The 20,407-nt window shown below is 30.7% G+C and overlaps 1 protein-coding gene and 1 long non-coding RNA gene across 2 annotated transcripts; both read left to right on the forward strand.

Annotated features, from left to right (window-relative positions):
• The first annotated feature begins 371 nt into the window (after window positions 1-371).
• On the forward strand, window positions 372-19,058 carry LOC111086432. The gene is made up of 4 exons (XR_002611150.1): window positions 372-443; window positions 799-857; window positions 7,466-7,538; window positions 15,408-19,058. It is a non-coding gene; the product is annotated as an uncharacterized LOC111086432 (long non-coding RNA).
• LOC111086431 (zinc finger protein 569-like) lies at window positions 7,545-13,302 on the forward strand. The gene has a single exon (XM_022389236.1). It carries the CDS (start codon window positions 7,616-7,618, stop codon window positions 10,427-10,429), a length of 2,814 nt encoding a protein of 937 aa, XP_022244944.1. The 5' UTR covers window positions 7,545-7,615; the 3' UTR covers window positions 10,430-13,302.
• Window positions 19,059-20,407: the final 1,349 nt, after the last annotated feature.

Here is a 20,407-nt window from a genome sequence, read left to right on the forward strand (position 1 = left end):
ATCATGTCATCTGGGAAAAAGTCTAGGAACTTTTAAATATAAATAAAATCTGATTTTTCAAAGCTATTCAAGGACAAGGCAAAAGATAAATTAAGATTTGTAAAACTGTGAAATTTGGTAAGAGAAAACTTACTGTCGTGCTAAAATTTAATTGAGGTTGACATAATTGGAAGATTTAGAAAATATATATAACTACGTAAAAAACAAAACATTTATATATACACGTATAAATAGTTTTGTAACTTAAATTCTAACTTAGGACATACTGTTCTTTTCAATTCTTTTTTTTTTTTTTAATTAAAGCACAAGGTATGACACTCCGTAAAGTAATTACACATTATGTTAGGGTTAGTATATCTTACGCCTTGCGGGTGAAGTCTAAGTACGAAGTAGTACTACTAGTAGGACTGTGATTAAACTTCCTTGTTACTTATATCAGATTCGTATGTGTATTATTTCTTAAAACGTTGATATTCGTACAAAAAACGTAGCTTTTAATCTGACTCTAAGTATTACTATTAGCTTACGCCTTGATATTAACGTATATTCCTGTTATAATTTCCTTAGTCCTGTGTAAAATGCTGATATTGACAAGTTTAAAGCAAGATAAAACTTGAAATGATTTTTGTGAAAAACAAACAAACTAAAATTAAGCAGAAGCAACATTTAGCTTACAAAAGCATCTTAATTCTTGTAAGTCATACCGCCTTTAACACAGATCAGAAGAAAAGTATGTGTTAACTTTGTCATTAGCAGTAAGTTGTGAACTCATTATTCTACAAACATTCTATTTCATAGATATAGAAACAGCTGAACATGTCACAGAGCCCTTACCAAGTATAGAAACGGTTTGTAAGGTACAGAGAAAATTTTGAATTTTATTAAGACTTGTACTTTCATGAAGTTGAACGCAAGTACCTTGTTTTTTGTGTGTTTAACCTTGGCACCATAAAAAACAATTTAACAACATTATTACATTGGAATTTTCATATATGCAAAAGAAAAATAATCAGTGTAAAATCATTTTTATTAATACTTCAGTCATTTCATTCTCAGTTCTGTTGGAAATAAGTTAAAATTGACAAAAAGATTTTGTGTAATCAACTCCTTATACTGTTATAATATACCTAATAAGATATGTTTGTGTGAATTACTATTAATTAAACCAGTGTGTATGTGCAGATGATACCTGAAAATGTTATCACCATTTATTATATATATATATCTAGAAACTGCCACTGGAAAATATTAGTCTTTCTTTGTGTTGTTACTCCATTCCCTAAAGTAGTTTAACCCAATGTACTGAGACAAAGTCCTACTTGTATTAAGTATCTTAATATCTTATCTCTGCATATTGGTACAAAACAAAACTCAATAAATTGAGTAAATACAATGTAAACATGTTTTATTGAAGCTTTTAATCACATTTTATAATTCCATTTGTGCAGTTTTTAGTTTATGTTTTTCAAGTTGTGCAGAGTTTCCTGGAATGTCACTGCATTATTTCTCCAAAAGGGGGGGGCCAAAGGCCACCTGGAAGGGTTATCTGTTTTAACCACTCACACCACAGTAATGTGTTGTTTGTCAGTCAGTCAGTAGACACTAAAATAACATCACATAAGGGATGCTTAATATTGCACAATTTGTACTGTCATGACTTCAGTAAAACGTGCACATGCTATGAATCACAAGAAAAATTATGCACTCTGTAGGCTACAACATAGCATGACATATAAACTTCAAAAGCAAGAAATAAAAATATTTGTTACTCTTAATTTTGGTTTTATTTACTCTTGAAACAAAAAACTTTGGGGACCCTATGGAAGTACATCTAGTATAAAATAATTCCTAATGATGGCATCCCTTATAAATATGTGTAGTAAAAATGCACCTAATTAAGAAGTAAGCTCATGGTTCTAATAAATGCTTTTAACAGACTAAAAAGTAAATTCTTATAATTGGCATTTAGTTGTAGCAACATATTATAAGTTCTCATGTATATATATATATATATATGTAACTACATGCTTCATTATTTTCTTGATATGTATCATTTATTTAAAATTTAGTGAATTCTTTGCTGAAATGTGAAGCAATCAGTTTCATTTCTCATTTTATGCTACTTGCATGTACTAATATTATTCTATAAGGTTTTTAGCATTAGTACTTTGAGTTAAAAAAGTTAGTTAAATGATAGAAAGTCATTCATCCAAACAAAGTATTCAGTATATTAAGTTAAATAATTTAAAAACCTTGTTTCAAATGAGAAGAAATTTCCAAAGCACTTGTTTTATTAAGGACTATAAGTTTTTCAGTCATTTTTAGAAAGCTCCACTCTTTCATGTATAAAAGAAATGTATGCATGGAAACTTCATGCAGCATTTTAGCATATATATATTCTTTAAACTTTGGAAGTAGCTGGATCTGTACTGTTGGTTAAATAATAACATTTTTAGTGCTTTCTTTTTCTTATTAACATTAGTAAAGTTTGTTGATGATATTTATAGCTATATGAGGATGTTGAGATATTACAGAATGAATTGGATCAATCGATGAGATGTAGAAATATTTGGCAAATGACCTTTAATTTTAGTAACTGAAAGGTAATGGTGTTGGTTACTATAATTTGGATCACATGGTTACTATGAATAGGAGTTCACTCAATAGCATGACTGAAGAAACGGATCTTGACATAGTAGTGGATAAGCGACTCATGTCATTGGTGCTCTGTTACTAGTGGTGAAGCCAATAGAATTTTAGAGTGTACATTGTTAGTTACAAGTCACAAGAGTTAATTATCTCTGTAGAAATTATTAGTTATGCTTATTTTGGAATATTGAGAACAGTTTTGGTCTCCTTATATATGAAAAGATAATATGTTATTGGAAATGATTCAGAAGAGGGCTACTAGAGTAATTCTGGGGGTGGTTGTTTTTTTGTACAGATAATTTAAGATTTCTTAATATATTTTTTATTGAGAAAAAATGATAAAAGGTAATGTTATTGAAGTTTAGAAGATTATTCAGGGGATCAATTGCATAAAGGTCTCTGATTTCATTGTGCTATATTTTGATAATAAGAGGACACAAATTTAAAATTTGGAATAGACAGGTTAGACTCCAGCTAAGGCAGTTTTATTAGCTGCGGCATAGTGACTCATAGAACAGCTCCAAGTTTTTCTAGTACAAAATTTTAGCTCCATCATCTTTTGACTGATTCGAAATCTAATTACAGTTTTGGACCAAGGAGGTCAAACTGTTTCAATTAATATATTTGACCATGCCCAAGGTCTCATAGGTTAATTTACTCTACTCCTGCCTAAAAGAATTTCAATTTGAGGGTAGGCTGGTAGAGATCCTGATGAGTAATAAAATAAGATCAGGTATATACATGCCCCATGCTTGGTATTGCTGGCACACAAAAAATATAGCTAATAAAAAGGGAAAAAAGGTCTCATAGATTAATTTACTCTTATCCTGTCTAAACGAATTTCAAGTGCTGTGGCTATTGAAAATTCCCTCTTGTTTTTCTGATAGAGTGATTAGTTTATAGAATGAGATGTCATAGGCAGTCACTAGTGGAGTCCAGCACCTTACAGGAGTTTCTGAGGGAAATCAATGGTTTCCTTAAAACTAAAGCATGGATTTCTTTTTCTTTTTTTTTACTTTTTTCAAGGGTGGGTGTGCAAGGACAGCCTTGAAGGACCAAATGGTCCCTTTTTTTTGTCTGTATATTTAATAAGCTCAATATTTCATCTGAGGCTATTTTGAGGCTTTGAAGCAAAGCCCTTCACATAAAATATTGAAACAAATCTAAGATTCAGTGTAAGCCATTAAAACAGTTTTATCTGTATTATTTTCTCACTTCTAAAGTAGAAGAATGCAAAGTTTTGATGTTATATCTGGCACTAATATTCCCACATAGTAGCACAAAATTTCTATTTAAAAAATCCTTTATGGAATCCTGTAACTACAAACCTAATTAAATGTCTTTGACAAGTTTTCTATAAGATATATGAAAACCATGGGAGTGTAAAATATGTTTATATTGGCTGCATTAGGTGACAGATTTCTTCTTTCATGCTCAAAATTAATTTTGACACACTAAAAAGTTTTGTAATGATATATGTCACAAGGGTAGAATAATATCTAATGTCAGATTTCAAAGAATAACTATTCCTATTTCAATGTATTTGGTTATGACAATGCCCAAAATCTTGCTTAAAGTATACCAGGATAAAAAAAAATATGGTAATAGATGGTTGAAGTTATGTGTATTAAATACTATGTAGGATTGGAATAATAAAATATTTCTTGCACACTTTTCATGTCAGATTAAATGTAGATGAGTGCTATATCTTTAGCTACATTAGAAACAGTCAAAAGCAAGTGCTCACTTTACTGACTTACTCAGCATTCTAAAAGAATGATACATTACAAGAAAATCTATGTCTTATTAATTTTTTTTTAGAAGAAGAATTGGAGAAATCAACCAGTAATAACTGTTACATGTTTTTATTGCTTCAGACTTGACCTAGTAAAAATATAAAGGGGAGAGGTGGAATATTTTTTAATACTATGATTTAGAAATTTGATTAATGTAGTTTATTTCTCTCATAGTAGGATTTTTTTTTCATTACTTGAAATTAGTAACAACATTTAGTCAAGTTAATATATTATCACTTATATGAAGTTATGTGTTTATATTATTTTTCCAATACATACAGCATTACAGAAAATAAATATATCTCAATAAATTATGCTGATGGAAATTTTAGGAAAACAAGTTTTGACTGTTTGATATATCTGCATTGCCACCTCTGTAGTCATTACCTGCCAGATGCTTTTAGTAGTAGACTTTTTTTATTGTTGTTATTGGAACTAGAATCAGAAAAATAAATGTATTGAACTGTATTTTATAGCTTATGTACTCCTACAATTACCACCTTGAGTAAAGAATTTTAAGAATTCATCTAGTTTTCAGCTAGTTAGCCAAAGTCATAATGCTGCAGTATGGATTAAATAACAATAAGAAATCAAAAAAGAGGAATCTTTAGTTATATTCTTTGCTTTTCTCCCCATTATTATGTATCATTTAAGATTTTAAAACCAAAAAACTAAATTATGTATACTTTTTAAATTAATTTCTAAAGTTTTGCTTTAATTTAACAAGAGTATTCAAAGGTTACAGAAAAAAAAAAGAGCTTGTATTCTTAACTTATGTACAATGATAAAAATTGTCAAATTATAGTAATTACATGTAGATTACACTGGCCAAATTGGTCACTTACATTTAGATTCTAGGATATCCAGTTGGGAGAATGAAAATGTAAACAATTTACGCTGTATTCTTGTATCATTGTACATGCATCAGATTACAGCTAGTCTCACAGCCATTGTTGATCTTGTGTAGGTGGCTATAAACATTTGATAATGGGTAGATTTATGTTTCTTGATTGTGTCCCATCATGATTTAATCAGCTACTTTGGTCTCTGGTAGAGCTAGGTAATTAGTGGTATTTGTTAATTGACTAATCAATGGCCCTATTACTACAATGTGCCTCGAACCATGGTATGAACATGTAAAAAAAGTAATAGGTGGGTACTTCCTTCCAATTATCTTCTTTTTAGTTAGCAGTTAAACAAAAACAACAACAAAGGGGAAAAAAAATGTTGGGGCCAGGTGCTGCCAGTCAGTTGCATTCCCTTTAGTCAGCAGTTCAACAAGAACAATAAAAAAAAAGGTTGGCAAGCAAGTATTGTTGCAATATTTCAATTACTTGGATAGTTGAAACAATCAGAAACCTTAGTTTTGATTAGTTGATTATTTTTGTGACAGTTGATTTAATTATAATTTGGATTAATCAGTTGTTGGAATAATTACAAATGATAATAATTGGAAACACTAATTTCAGTTAATTGATTAGTTTACATTACACTAATTAGTGTAAACACTGATCATAGATGACTTATTAAATTGTGTAGCTCTACTCTGTGGTAGTACTATCTGATACACATTCTATCCTAAGGATTGGAAATTTCCCCCTTATTATTATTTCATTTTTGCTATGCCATCTATATAATCCATGACAATTAGTTTCTTGCCTGAACCAATAAAATTAGTTGACTCTCTGTTCTAAACAGACATATATATGCTTTACCCTCATGTATGTCAGATTCTCTTTAGAATTCGAGCATATTAAACAGATCCTTTTTGTAAGTTCCTTTGTATCACTGCTTAAGGATCCCAGGGCCTTTCTAACCCCATTCAAGTACTTGTTCATGACTAGCTTTAATGTCCATTTCCCCTCTGTTACAATTTGTTTTTTCTAAAATAATGTGCATGTAATAAGAACTTAAGGTGTTTTCACTCTCATAAAATGTTGCATATGTTGTGTTTACAATATCCTGGAGTAAGTGTAAAGAAACCAATAACTGTGATATCTCAGTTTTGAACAAGTGTAAGTTATTACTCTAATCTTACTTTATTCAGATAGTTGATCATGGCTGTTCTATTTTTCAAAAATATTGTATGTGTGATAAGAGCTTCATGTGTTTTTCACTTCGTTAAATGTTTCATATGTTAATAGTATGGTTATAGGCATCATAAGACTGAACACTTCCATTCATCACATAGTTAATGACTACCATTAATCCTTTGATCCATTTATACTTTATACAAGTTCTTCATATATTTATGTATTTTCCCACAATTATAATACTAAAATACTTGATAATACATATTTCAATAAGAACCTTCTTATCTACTTTTTCATGTCCTGGGAATGAACCTGATAATTGGACATACTATAAACAGACCACATGAAGCCAGCTCTGATTCATTAAGTAACTGTTTAATGAAGCTGATTTACAGAGAAACTGCAATTTTTAAATCCTTGTGAAGTAAATAACCCCTCAGATGTACAACTAATTTTTTTTCAAATTTTATTTACAAATTGAATTCAACTAGTTCCTTTAAATAATATTCTGGGAAATAAAAGTAATCCCATAAATAAATGTCATTTCAACTAATACTGAAACACAGGTATATCATGATCATCTCTGTCACAAACTTGTATGAAATAATGTACAGCAGTTTTCTTGTAAATTTTGTAAATGCACATTGTAGGTCTACATGAAATTATCTCTTAACTAACATTTATTTGACATTAATCCCTCTACCATACGAAAAGATGTTTTCACTGTACAATGTAAATTTAAGTTTATCACTGTTAATGTACAAGATTGAAGTAAACTACAATAGAAGGAATGAGCATCAAGGAATAATTTTAGTAATTGTTGGTACTGTAATTGTCAATTTGCATCTGCTCAGTTCTTCTAAGACAAATATCTGCTGTATTCTGTTTCTCCTTTCATTTTCAAAATAATAACTTATCAGGAATGGGTAAAGTAAATTGTATGTATACATATATATATATATATATATTTATTTTTTTTTTTCACAGAAACCAGTTGTCTTGTACAGAAAAATGAGAAGACAGAAAAATATCTCTAGTTGCTGTCACTTTGGAAGTGAATGTGAGTGCATAGTTTATTTGTGATGTATACTGTATATAAACTGATATTTAACACTTAAGCACTAATAATATTTAACCATGAATGAAAATAGTGGTCAAAACATGCTGTTCCCAAATCAAGAAATAAGCCAGAGAGTAATAATGACAAATGTCTGTAACAATCAAACTAAAGAGAATGGAGGCAGTTTCTGTTATTTAGTTAGTAGAGCTTCTTCTCTAGACTCCTCTGAATTGCAAGTTTCTTCATCAAAGGAAGTTGTTAATATAGGTATTTCTCCAGCTACCCATGCTCCAAACATGCATAATGCTACTGATGCAGTTAGTCAATGTAATGATGTCATCATGAATTTTGGAATGTCATCTAGATCAGAAGCTGTTTCTGTTCATGCAGGTCTCTCTGGAAAACCTGTAATAGAAGAGAGTATAGTGACATCTCAGATCCCTTCACATTCTGGCAATATGTTAGAGAAAGCATTCTGTCACCCAAGTACTACCTCAGATAGAACATCCCCACAAACTATAGTCCCTGATAGAGGATCTACACAGCCTTTACCATCTTTACGTGAGATGCTAAATTTTTCTCCAAATATGGATACTGAACTGCATTGGCAAATCTTGAGACAGGCCGCCAAAGTTGTAGAGCAGATAACTCGAGTTTCTAGCTCTCGATCTGGACAAAGTATAGTAGACAACTACAAAAGTTTGGCTCCATCAGTTTATTGGAAACATATTTTGGGTCCTTCCCATGTTGAAAAAAAACCTGCTTCAGAGTCGTATCTACCCAGTAGTACTAATGGTAAACAGGAGTTTTCATTAGTTAATTATGAATCAAAGATGGAGGGCAGTGAAGAACCTGAGTCAACATCTGAACAAGAATTTCTGAGAGATGACTTTCGTGGAAACTTGGCTCGAACACAACAAAATGTGCCTTTTGCAGTAAACATGTCAAATAACCATGGATCAAAGTTTCAGAAACTGTCACAAAGTGTAAGTACATTGTCATCACAAACCTCAAACACATCTTCAGCTCCAAATGCATCTGTTTACAAACCTGTTACACAGTCAACTTTAGATATACATAGTGGAATAAAACCAGAATTGTATACAGAAGAACAACATCTTCTTATTCAGAGAAGTGTGAAGACAGAGAATAAAAAGGTATCACTTCAGGGAATTCAATGCCATAGATGTTATAAATCATTTTCAGATAATCGTAATCTGCAACGACATTTGCTTGTACATAGAGGTTTTCGACCATATTGTTGTAACTACTGTCCAAAAGCCTTTACGCTAAATGGAGATCTAAAGCGTCATCTCAGGATTCATAATGGTGAGAGACCATTTGCTTGTCAAGTATGTGGTCGAAGATTCACCTTAAAAGGAAACTTAATGCAACACTTTCGAACACACACGCCAGAAAAACAGTTCACTTGCACTATTTGTCGTAAGAATTACGCACAGAAAGACAGCTTGCATCGACACATTCGAGCTCACTTTGGTGAAAAACCATACGAGTGCTCTTCTTGTGGTAAGTGCTTTAGCTTGAAAGGGGATTTAAGCAGACATATTTTAATCCATAGTGGACTGAAGCCTCATGCATGTATAGTTTGTGGAAGAAAATTTGCACTAAAAGGCAATCTAACACAACATTTACGAACCCACAACAGAGAAAAGTCATCTAGTCAAACCACAAACAAGGGGACTAGTTTTGGAAAACATGGTATAGCACATCTTGAAACATTTCAGAATATATCTAGTGTTCATGAGACGACATATACTAGAATGCAACACCCTATAGCCCTCTCTAGTGCACCTTCTTCTGTGTCACATCAGTCACATTCAACAGGCCAGTCAAAGGAAATTAAAGCTTCAGTTGAAAGGAGACACAATGAAACTCTTGCAGTTAATTTATCTGTCTCTCTGAAAACTTCAGAAGCTCAGGTTTCATCAAATATACCACACTTTTCTCCCATTGAGTCATCACAGACAGACTTGTCTTTTTGCTCCGAATGTTCAAGAACATTTTCCACTGTAGCTAAACTGCATGAGCATGTACAAATGATACATAAACAGTCAGTACCTCTGGAACTTAATACATATGTTTGTAATTATTGCAAAAAAAATTTCTGTAATAAAGCAGAGTTAATTTCTCACATGAGTTCACACTGTGCTTCAAAACCTTATGACTGTCAGTTTTGTTCTAAGACATTTACTCTTAAGGGTAACCTGTACCAGCATCTCACCACTCACCAAGTAGGTAAATCATTTTTATGTCCAATGTGTGATAAACCTTTTGGAAACCAGAGAAACTTGAAACTACACATGAAACGACATGAAACTGCCCGGTCAAATTTTACTTGTACTATGTGTGGCCGAGCTTTCTTAGCAAGGTCTGACCACTTTTTCCATTATTGCAACATGGAAGCAAAGTGTGAAGCAAAAATGGAAAATTCCTTATTGCAGACTAGTTCAGCTGTATCCAAGAGCATCACCTTGTCTTCCTCAATTTCTACAGGAATTAATCAGATCTCAAATGTGCCAATGGTTTCAACAACCTCACCACTACTTAAGCCTACTTTGGTACCATCTTATGTAAGCAATTTAAAAAATAACTGTCAGACTCCAGATGTAGCAAAGTCTGACAGAATTGAAAGTTCTCAATGCACTGCTAATACATCCACATCTTTGCCATCAGAAGGAACCACCACAACATTAATTACACCTGTAAGTGGGTTACAGTCATCTTTAGGACCTATCTATCGACACCTTTACTTTAACACATATCAAAACAATCAGGAAAAAAATAATTTACCTACAAGTATGGTAGTTCACCCTTCAGTTCAAGATCCCACCAATACTGCTTTGAGGAAAGAACAGTCAAGTACGTCCTAAGTCACACTAAGGGAACAACGTAGTAACTGAAATTTGAATGCACTGAACTTATGGATTAATCTTTTGAATAAGGCAATGTAAGTAACATTTGACAAATGATTGTTCATTTTGAAAGGTAAAGTAAATCATGTAGCTTTTGGGTTAATGCAAATACATCCATTTGTTTAAGGAATAGCACTATAAAGCTAGACATAAAAACAAAAAAATATTGTTGTACAAATAGATGCACTCTGTGCATCTAGAAGTAACTGTGTATGAAAATTTTGCCATTTATGATTTTCTTGTGCTTTGTGAGATTGACAAGGAGTTTTGAAAATAAAGTGTATGTGTGAAAAAACTACTTAATATAAACATATTAACTTGTTTCTGGATGAACAGAAAACTACAATGTCAGTTTGGTACTTCATGTATTTCTCGACTCATCTCCCACATGATCATTATATAACAAATTTTGTAAATTCATTCTTTCATGTTCAGTAATATTTATAATGTAGTCATACATACTTTGACAACTGATAGTCATATACTTGTTATTTATATCTGTGTGTGTTTTGTTAAATGGTATTATCGAACAGTAACATGGTGGCTGACTACATGTTTGTCTTTTGAAATGATTGTCTTTTTTTAATGACTTCATTGATACCTCTATATATGTATGTTGCTTTGTTTATATTCTACATCTACTGACAGTTCTTTTCATGAATGTTTTCAGCTTTGGCATTCTCTCTTTCTGTCAGTAATAATTATAACTGTGGCTGAAATTCCAATTTACCATTATCGTTGACTTTTCCCAATTATTCATTGTTTAATTGACTATTATTTCAAGGCTTTTCCACACATTTTTTTCTTTTTTTTCCATTATAAAGAAGTGTGTGAATTTCAAGGCATGTATTTCCATCTTTTAGCTTTACTTCTCTAGTCTCATAGCTTTCCATTGTTTTATTAGATTGCCATCTTTAATATTTAGTCTTGAGTATACCAAGAAGTCCTTTTCTCATAGGTTTCTTAATGATTGTTATCTTTTCTACCTCATTCAGCGAAAAATCTCTATCTACTTTGGTTCCAATCCCATTTCCTTTAACTGATTGTGCATGGGATTAAAGATATGTCTGTGAAATGACAAAATGAGTCGGACTCGGACAAATCGGAGTGCAAAGTGATATTGAGAATAGAAATGCTTTTGTCCATTGTAAAGTTTGAAAATTGTATTTGCATAACCACAACAACCCCTTAAATGCATATCTAAAGTTGTTGTAGTATCCTTGCAGTTGTATCTGATATTTTTTATATTATTAATACAAACTGTTACAAAATCAGCAACGTAGGGTAACATGGAAAGTTGATAACTCTGGCATCAAATTCATAATACTATTTAGAATGGCACTGTATTCAGAGTTGGAGCATCCAAATTTTGACCCTCACCTGTACACGTAGGGTTAATAGTGGTGTTTAATGAAACTTTCTTCTGTTCTAGCATAATTTTTCTCTCTATGCTTCGTAACCTTTATCTTATTTTTATGGGTCACTAGCTATTTGTGTATTAAATATACTTTATGGCAAGTCCACTTCCTTTTTTACTTCTCCATCAGTGCATACTGCAAAATTCACCAACTCTCAAATATCTGAAAGAATGCTCTTTTATGCCCAAGAATATAAAAGCAAAGATCACTGTTACCAGTGGAATATAGGCCTGTAGCTATAAGGAATCACCAGTACTTTTATTGTTGTTTTTAATACTTTGTGCTGCATTTATATTTTAGTGATGATTAGAAACTTATACTTGGTATGCAAAGGTAAAAGTTAAAAATATTTTACATAGTAATGCTGAAATACTAAAGAAGGAAATTCAACTAGTAGCTTTTAATACAATACAGTATCAATGTTTGCTTTTAATATTAGACTTCACAGAAAAATGCTTTATTAGTAGCAGTTAGTAATTTTCACAGAAATCTATACATAAATATTTCTGCAGACTATACATATGCACTTTTTAAAGTAATATAAAGCACATCGGAATTTAATGAAGTATAGTAATCTTCAGAGAAAATGTATTTCTTGACAGTATAGGAATAAACTGATGAATAATATAAATGTAGATTCTTTTCTGTGGTAACAACTGAAAATTTCAGTAATCAGAATATCTTAAGTTTTTCATTAAAAAAAAAACAGTAGTTTGATAGAATATTGAATTGCTGTAATCTGTTTCATATCCAAGAAATAGCATGCTTGTCTAAGAGAAAGTAGGGGTAGGCAATAGATTAGTGAATTTTACACAAAAAGATTAGTGGAAAAATAAATAATTTATTAAGAAATTACTGCTGTGTGTAAGATTCAGTAGCTGTGTTTAAAGTATTTTTATGTTACTGATTTATTTATAGTTTATTTTCATTGTCAGGTCACATTTTCACAAAGCATATATAAGTAATTTTTTTCACCTCATCACTTAGTTATTTTTTGCAAGTGCAACAGCATTTAAAAACCACATTTCCTACACCTTACATATCATTTACTATACGCTATTCATAGTTGTTGATAAAACTAATTACATACTGTATGTTTACATATTTTGTCCCGGTATTTTATGTTCAGGAATCACAAAATCCCCACTTGCATTCATAATTGATACTTACATACATTAAATTCTACAATATTTCAGCATATCATCTGATTTGAATATACATGTTGGGTTAACATACTAACAGCTTAAAACATGCACAATGGCGTGCCAAACTTATAACTTTTTATTCATCCAAAGGTAAGTTCATCTATTTAAATTTGTTCAGTATTTTATACTTAAAACTTCTTGTCAGTCTAATAAGTATTCTAATGTGAAATATTACATTTTCCCCTTCTGAAATATCATGTAACTCTAATGTATACAAATATTAACATATTTGTACATCTTATATTTATATATTACAATCAGATCCTTAGTTTTTCCCTTTTTTTTTTGTAAATCATGGCACACACATTACATTATCAGTTTATATAAATATTACAAGAACTTTGTGTGCATTTTTTTTAAATATGCTTTAATGTCTTGCTTACTTTTTTATGAAAAATATCTAATCAAGAATACATTAACATAGGAATTCCAATGTTTTAGCCTTTGATGCAAAAACATGTTATCAGGGAACTTTAAAATATGGCCAATAAAACTGTACAGGTAACGTAAATGCAATAAAAGCTGTTAAAAGTTATGTGTAGTTTATTATTGGGTATACAATGATCCCGTCCTTGCTTAGGCATTATTGTGTAATAAGCAGCCAGTGACTTTGCATGACAAGTGGAGTTGCTTAAAAAGACAATCTTCACAAGATATTGTACAAACCTGTATTTAAGGTACTATTGTATGTAAACTTGTTTGGGGTTGTAACAACAATTTGTGTTAAATATTGATCATGTATGGTGTAAGCATACTGTATCATTCACCGATATATCTATTTTATTTGACAGTGAATTTTTATTTTTTTATTCAAAACAGTTGCTTGCCCACTCTTACGTGTTTAATTAGTTAAAACTGGGGAGTTCCCAGCTGTTACAATTTGACAGTAGTAAAAATGTTTACATATTGAGACTATTTTTTTGGTACTCTTAACAATTTAGATATTCAAAAGTAATTATTGTCAAACAGTGTTACATCCACTTAACAATTTAGATATTCAAAAGTAATTATTGTCAAACAGTGTTACATCCACTTAACAATTTAGATATTCAAAAGTAATTATTGTCAAACAGTGTTACATCCACTTAACAATTTAGATATTCAAAAGTAATTACTGTCAAACAGTGTTACTTCCACTTAATAATTTAGATATTCAAAAGTAATTATTGTCAAACAGTGTTACTTCCACTTAATAATTTAGATATTCAAAAGTAATTATTGTCAAACAGTGTTACATCCACATTAACACTCCATTCACATTACTCTTATTATTATTATTGAAGTCATGAAATTTATGTGGCTGTTATTTGGTTTACCTTTAATAAATGCTATTTTACTAATAAACTGTACATTTTAACATTATTATACATATTAAACAGTATATTTTAATAAAAGTTATTATATTCTTAACATAATAAGGAAATGTGATTTTGCTATACATTGTATATATATTAACAATGACAACAAGTTTGGATCTGAAAATAGCCAAAAGTAACTTTTTTTGTATAAACTGTCAAGATACAATTATTGTTTTGGGGCACTTGTAGAGAGATACTGACAGCTGTTTTAATAACAGTCCCCAATTATATAACATGCTAACAGCTACTTTATAAATAATGAGGAGTTTTCAATGGATGACCTGTTTGAAAAGTTTGTGGAGAAGACAATGTCTTGGTGTAATTTGTGTAAATCAGTTTTGTTAATCTCTTGTACTTATTGATTTACAGGCTAATATTTTTCAGCCACATTAACACCAAAAGACATAAAAGTCTCCCTGGCTTCTTAGTCACAAATTAATGCAGTAAGCTTGACAGAACAGTGAAGTTTGCAAATATCTATATAACTTGCATTCAAATGTCCTCCTGCTAATAGCTACATGCACCCATGCAGGTCATTCATTAAGTTATTCCTTAACTGTTATACCTCTGTCAACAGTGAATTGTGTTTTAAGCAGCAGATATGTAGCATCAGAATTATAACATTCTAATTACTGAATTCCATAGTACAGTACACGTATTAATAGTGTGACACTACGTCTTGTAGTATCATAAAACGTGCAGGTAAGAAGCTTTCCTACTAGTTTTACTTGAAAATGATAAGCATCACTCATAAGTTGGGGAGGATTTTTTCATGGTTATACTATAAATTTATCTCATTCTTTCATGTTAAACAACTAGACTTATCTGTTATCTACATATTTATTGTAAAATGTTACATTATCTAGGGGAAGCTATTTTTTTATTATTTAGAACACTTTTAATTTGTATCCTGTTTCTTCAATAACACATACACCCTATATTTTGCATGTGTTAGATGAAATGAAAAATATCATTTGAAGTTGTGGAAATTCAGATGAAGCCAATAACCATTGTTTGTGAAATCAGTAGGACCTGTTGTAAACCAGCCAAGTGTAGGAGATAAATCGATATAATAATCCAGTTCATTTTGAAATAACAGCATGTTTATTTGTAATAGTATACTTTTGTTTTTTAATGTTAATTGAATTTATTTACACAGTATGGGTACTCTTATATGAAACAAATATTCACATTAACATGTGTATAATTATTGTACATTTAAGAGGCAAATACCCAATAGAACATGGGAATTTGTAGATACAAAGATAATATTTTTTAACCTATTCTGTGATGACAATTCTTTCTGCATCTTTTAGTAATTAGGAAACAATTGAAGTAAAAGAAAATTGCATATGTTTTTAGATGAATTTAAATTTACTGCACCATTGTGCATTCAATTATTTTGAAACATATAGTTGGAAAAAAAAAAAGTCAATTTTCAATTTTTTGTAGTGTGGTCAAATATGCTCCAATTAATCATTTTATTTCTTTATGTAGCTTTATTTTGAAGTAACCATATTTGATACATTTTCCCATGACACTAAATGGATATCAAATGCCATTTATCTAGTTTTATCTGGTCAGTACACATACATCTCTTAGAGTTGAGCTTTGACACCTTAGTAATACTGAAGATGGTCTAATTTTCACAAGTGCTTGGGTTTTCATGTTTATTGTTTTTATAAGTTACATTTTTTTTCTTGTACAGATTTTTAATTTGATTAACTATTGATGCTGGAATAGATGTTATTCTTGAGTAGAATTGTTATGTTGAACTTGCAGTTTGTTTCAGTTTTAGGCACACCAGTTTTTTTGGCTACACCACACACTAATTACATAGTCTGTAAATGTTTCATCCATTAGGTTTGTCAAACAGTTTTGGATACCCTGTAAGCTGTTTGAGTATGTGGGTTGGATAACTGGCCAAGAATGTTCTCCTTACTTTAGTGTCAGTGATGATATCATTCTTACTTGTAATTGTTTTGCAGAAATCTTAAAATTTCACATCGTGAAGATTATCCTTTCTTAATGTTAATTCTGATAAAAATGTAAATATCTTAATTTACTGGTGGCATTTTATGATATACAGGAACTTTGCATTGATAATCAACACATTTGTGAATACAAAATATATATATTTTTTAATTATCTGGAAAGCTCTTGATAACAAGAGAATTGAATTAGAGGATACTATCTTTAACTGCAGCTTGCTGTTTTCATTATTAATTTAGAGATTAAGTTTCTGAGAAATCACCATTTATTTGTAGAAAAAAAAATGTAGATTTGACAAAATACTCTTCCAACCTTATTATTGCCATTAGGATAAATTGATGCCTTCATGATGGAATAATGAATATTGACTACTACTACTACTAGTTAAATTACTTTAAATAATTTGTTAATATAAATAGTCTGAGTTTAAAGGACTATAATGCTAAAAACTGGATTTCAATACCTGTGGTGGGAACAGCATAGATAGCCAATCATGCTCAGCAATAAATATTCAACTAGCATCTCAACCACTGCTATATTTGTCATATCCCAACCAGTCTGAACTGTCCTGGTATTGGGCAAAATATCTCACTGGCACTAGACACAGCAGATATGGTGGGGTTCGTTTGTTATGAATTTCGCGCAAAGCTACACGAGGGCTATCTGCGCTAGCCGTCCCTAATTTAGCAGTGTAAGACTAGAGGGAAGGCAGCTAGTCATCACCACCCACCGCCAAGGTGGGGTTCGTATACCTTTGTTCAGGTGTTATAATTAGTAGTGTTTTTAATTACAGCTGGGTTTTTTTTTTTAAGAAACTTATGCAGAATAGTCTTGTGATTTTTTATTTCTAATTGAAAATCCATGTTAATTTTCTTTTGGAATGCACTAAAAACTTGTGGTTATGAAAATTTATAGTTCTTGTTGCTCATTGGTGTTTCAGCGATAGTATTTTGCTATTTATACAAGTTTTCCAGATATAGAATGGCATGATATTATATTCTTTCACTCATAAATTCTTATTTGATTGAAATGTTGGACTTCCTCCTGATTGTATTCTGTAGTCTTTCGAGTTCACAAAAAATGTTTCTCGGAACAGATGATTAATGTTCTTCATCCACTATTTTACACCAACCTCAGCACAGCCATCTCAGTAAATCCCACAGTGGCACACTAGTATATGTAAAAACAAATAGAAATTTTTTTATTGGTTAGCTTTTGAAATGCCTCAAATACATTCTTGCTAAGATTGTAAAAAAATAAACAACACTTTAAAGGGTAGAAATTATATTTATGATCATTTTTACATAAACTGTCTATGTGTGCGTGACTTATACACAATTTAATGTAGCCTGAATAAAATTGAAACTCTTGAAATAATCATGATCTCCATTTTTCTATCACTATTGTGAAGTCCATGAAGGGTCTTTTATATTGTAAATCTTAACTCAAAATAGTATCAAACTCTAAAATACTAACTGATTAATAACTAGCTGTCTTGAAACATGCATAAAATGGGGTATTTATAATGTAGTGTAAGCAGTGATTTTTATTCAATAGCCAAATAATATACATGTAGTTCTTTGCCTTTCCCTTTAAAGCTCACACATCGTAGCACTATATACATATATATCATGAAGTACGCACTAAAGACATAACAAAAAAGTGTTGGGCAAGAAATTATCTTACATTGAATTTATAAACATTACTCAAATTACCTCTCAGTATGTTTCTATATTTTGATGAAACGTTTTTCAAAATGACAGTATGCATGTACAAGAATCCTGAGAATTTCATATTAAAATTTTTTCATGCAATACTGTATGTACTCTTTCCTTCTAACTAAGAGAATACATGTTTCAGTAGTATTTATTCTCAGGCTTTGCTGTCTTAATGGGTTTTTTTAAAGTATCTTACACTTTTATCATGCAAAAATGAAGATAGTATGAATGAGAATTGATGTATTTGAAACTTAAATTAATCTTTTATCATTTAACTTGTATCTACTGTTAAGTAGTCAGAGGTCATATTATTAAAGTTCTCTAACAACCTGCTCAACTGTTGCTAAAATGTTGGTTTGATATCTTTGCAGCAATCCATGACTTCAAAATGTTTTGTGATGTTTTGTTATTGTCATGTCATTAGTTCTCTGAACTCTTTTAATGTAAGTATAGATATTTGCAGTTATATGTGCAATTTTTTTTTCGCTTTCTAGTCAGTATATAATTGTCAAAAGTTTAAAACTATAATATAACAAAAATGTGTTTTTGAAAGCCTTTGTATAGTGAATGAGTGGATGAACTATTGACGAAATACTTTTAACTTGTTATTTAGGTTTTTAGGTATATTTTCCTTTCCAAATTTATTACACACATAAACGAGAATAAGTTTTACAGTATCTTAAGTAAAAACCACCTAATGAATATCTTCAAACTGAAAATTGTTACTTATTATTCTACATTATCATACATCAAAGATTGTGCATCTATACCTATCTGTTTGGTGCAAATTTTTCTTAGTCATTGAACTATTTTAAATCATGTATGATACTGATGATTGTAACCTTAAACATCTCTTAGAGATTTTACTCTGAAATAAATTTTATTAATCAAATGTATTTTTACCTGTCTGCTGTATTTAATTGGTGTCAGCTACAAACAAGCACATTTTCTCCTATATGAAAGCTTTTCTAGCCTGTGATTCTCACCAAAGCTGGAAAGGCTCACACGCACACACATCCTGATCCCATGAATTAACATCATCTGTCAAAGTAATGATTTTTTGTTTGTTTTTTTTTTGCAAAAAAGAAACAGAAATAACTGGTGGTGTGTAGAAGATAGGATCAGCAGAATTAGTCAATGTACTTAAAGAATAAACCGTTTACATTTCTGTGAACCTTCTTCATTTTTCGCTACTGAAAATTGAAAATGTTTTTGATTATCCCAAGTTTACAGTTTCAAGTACCATTTTTGAAGTTGAAGCAATTACATAAGTAAAATCTCATTGAAACTGAATACATTTCCTTTCCACTTTCATGTTGTAACTTTAACCCGTCGACTGCTGATTTGCCGTATATGGTAGGTCCGCATCTGGCAGTTGAGTGCGAGTGTGGCATATACAGTGTATGGCTTGTAAAACTTCCATACGTGTTTAGAGCAGCTGCAATTAGTGGGTTAATAACACACAATCAAAAATACTACCACTTATACAACTATATTTTGATATTGAGAATTTCAATTTTGCCTGGGTTTTAAACCATAACAAAGAATTTCAAGTGACAACAGTTTTTTAATTACACAGACTGTACATGAAAAACAGCATTTATTTAATTTGCTGGTGACTGACAAGTACGTGTACAATGACAAAACTTAGATACATTTGTACAATTACATATCTTGCATTGCAATGAAAACAACAAACTACTCTAAACATGAAAACTAATAAAATTTATCTTTACATTTGCTGCATCACATTAGCAGAAATTACAAAATTAGATCACTAAACATCATGAAAAATAAAACATTGTTCCATCCATCATTCCTTAAAAACCCCATAACAGCTTTGTTATTTAACCTTATCAACATTTCACATTTTATTATAGACATAATATTATCTGACTTAAACTGATGTAAAAACCCAAGTTTTTGTGTGTGTGCTTTTTTTTTTGGAGGGGGGGGATCAAGTTATATTAATTGTTAGTTTAAAATGTATCATAATAATAAACAGTACCTCCCAACAATTGTCATCAAATGCCATTGGTAAAAACTGGCCTCAATACATTTTACTACACAATAGTAGTAAAATATTTGGTAGAAAAATTATATACTAACCAATGTATATGTTTACTTATGACAAAAAATACTGAAGTTACAAAAGTAGCATGGCAGTTTTGTAAATTTCTTAAGTAACTATCTAAAACAATTGTTGTTTTACTGTTAATAGTATTTTAGTTTTGTTGCCTACATG

Source organism: Limulus polyphemus, unplaced genomic scaffold, assembly GCF_000517525.1.
Source record: "Limulus polyphemus unplaced genomic scaffold, Limulus_polyphemus-2.1.2 Scaffold1092, whole genome shotgun sequence".
In the NCBI taxonomy this organism is placed as follows: domain Eukaryota; kingdom Metazoa; phylum Arthropoda; class Merostomata; order Xiphosura; family Limulidae; genus Limulus; species Limulus polyphemus.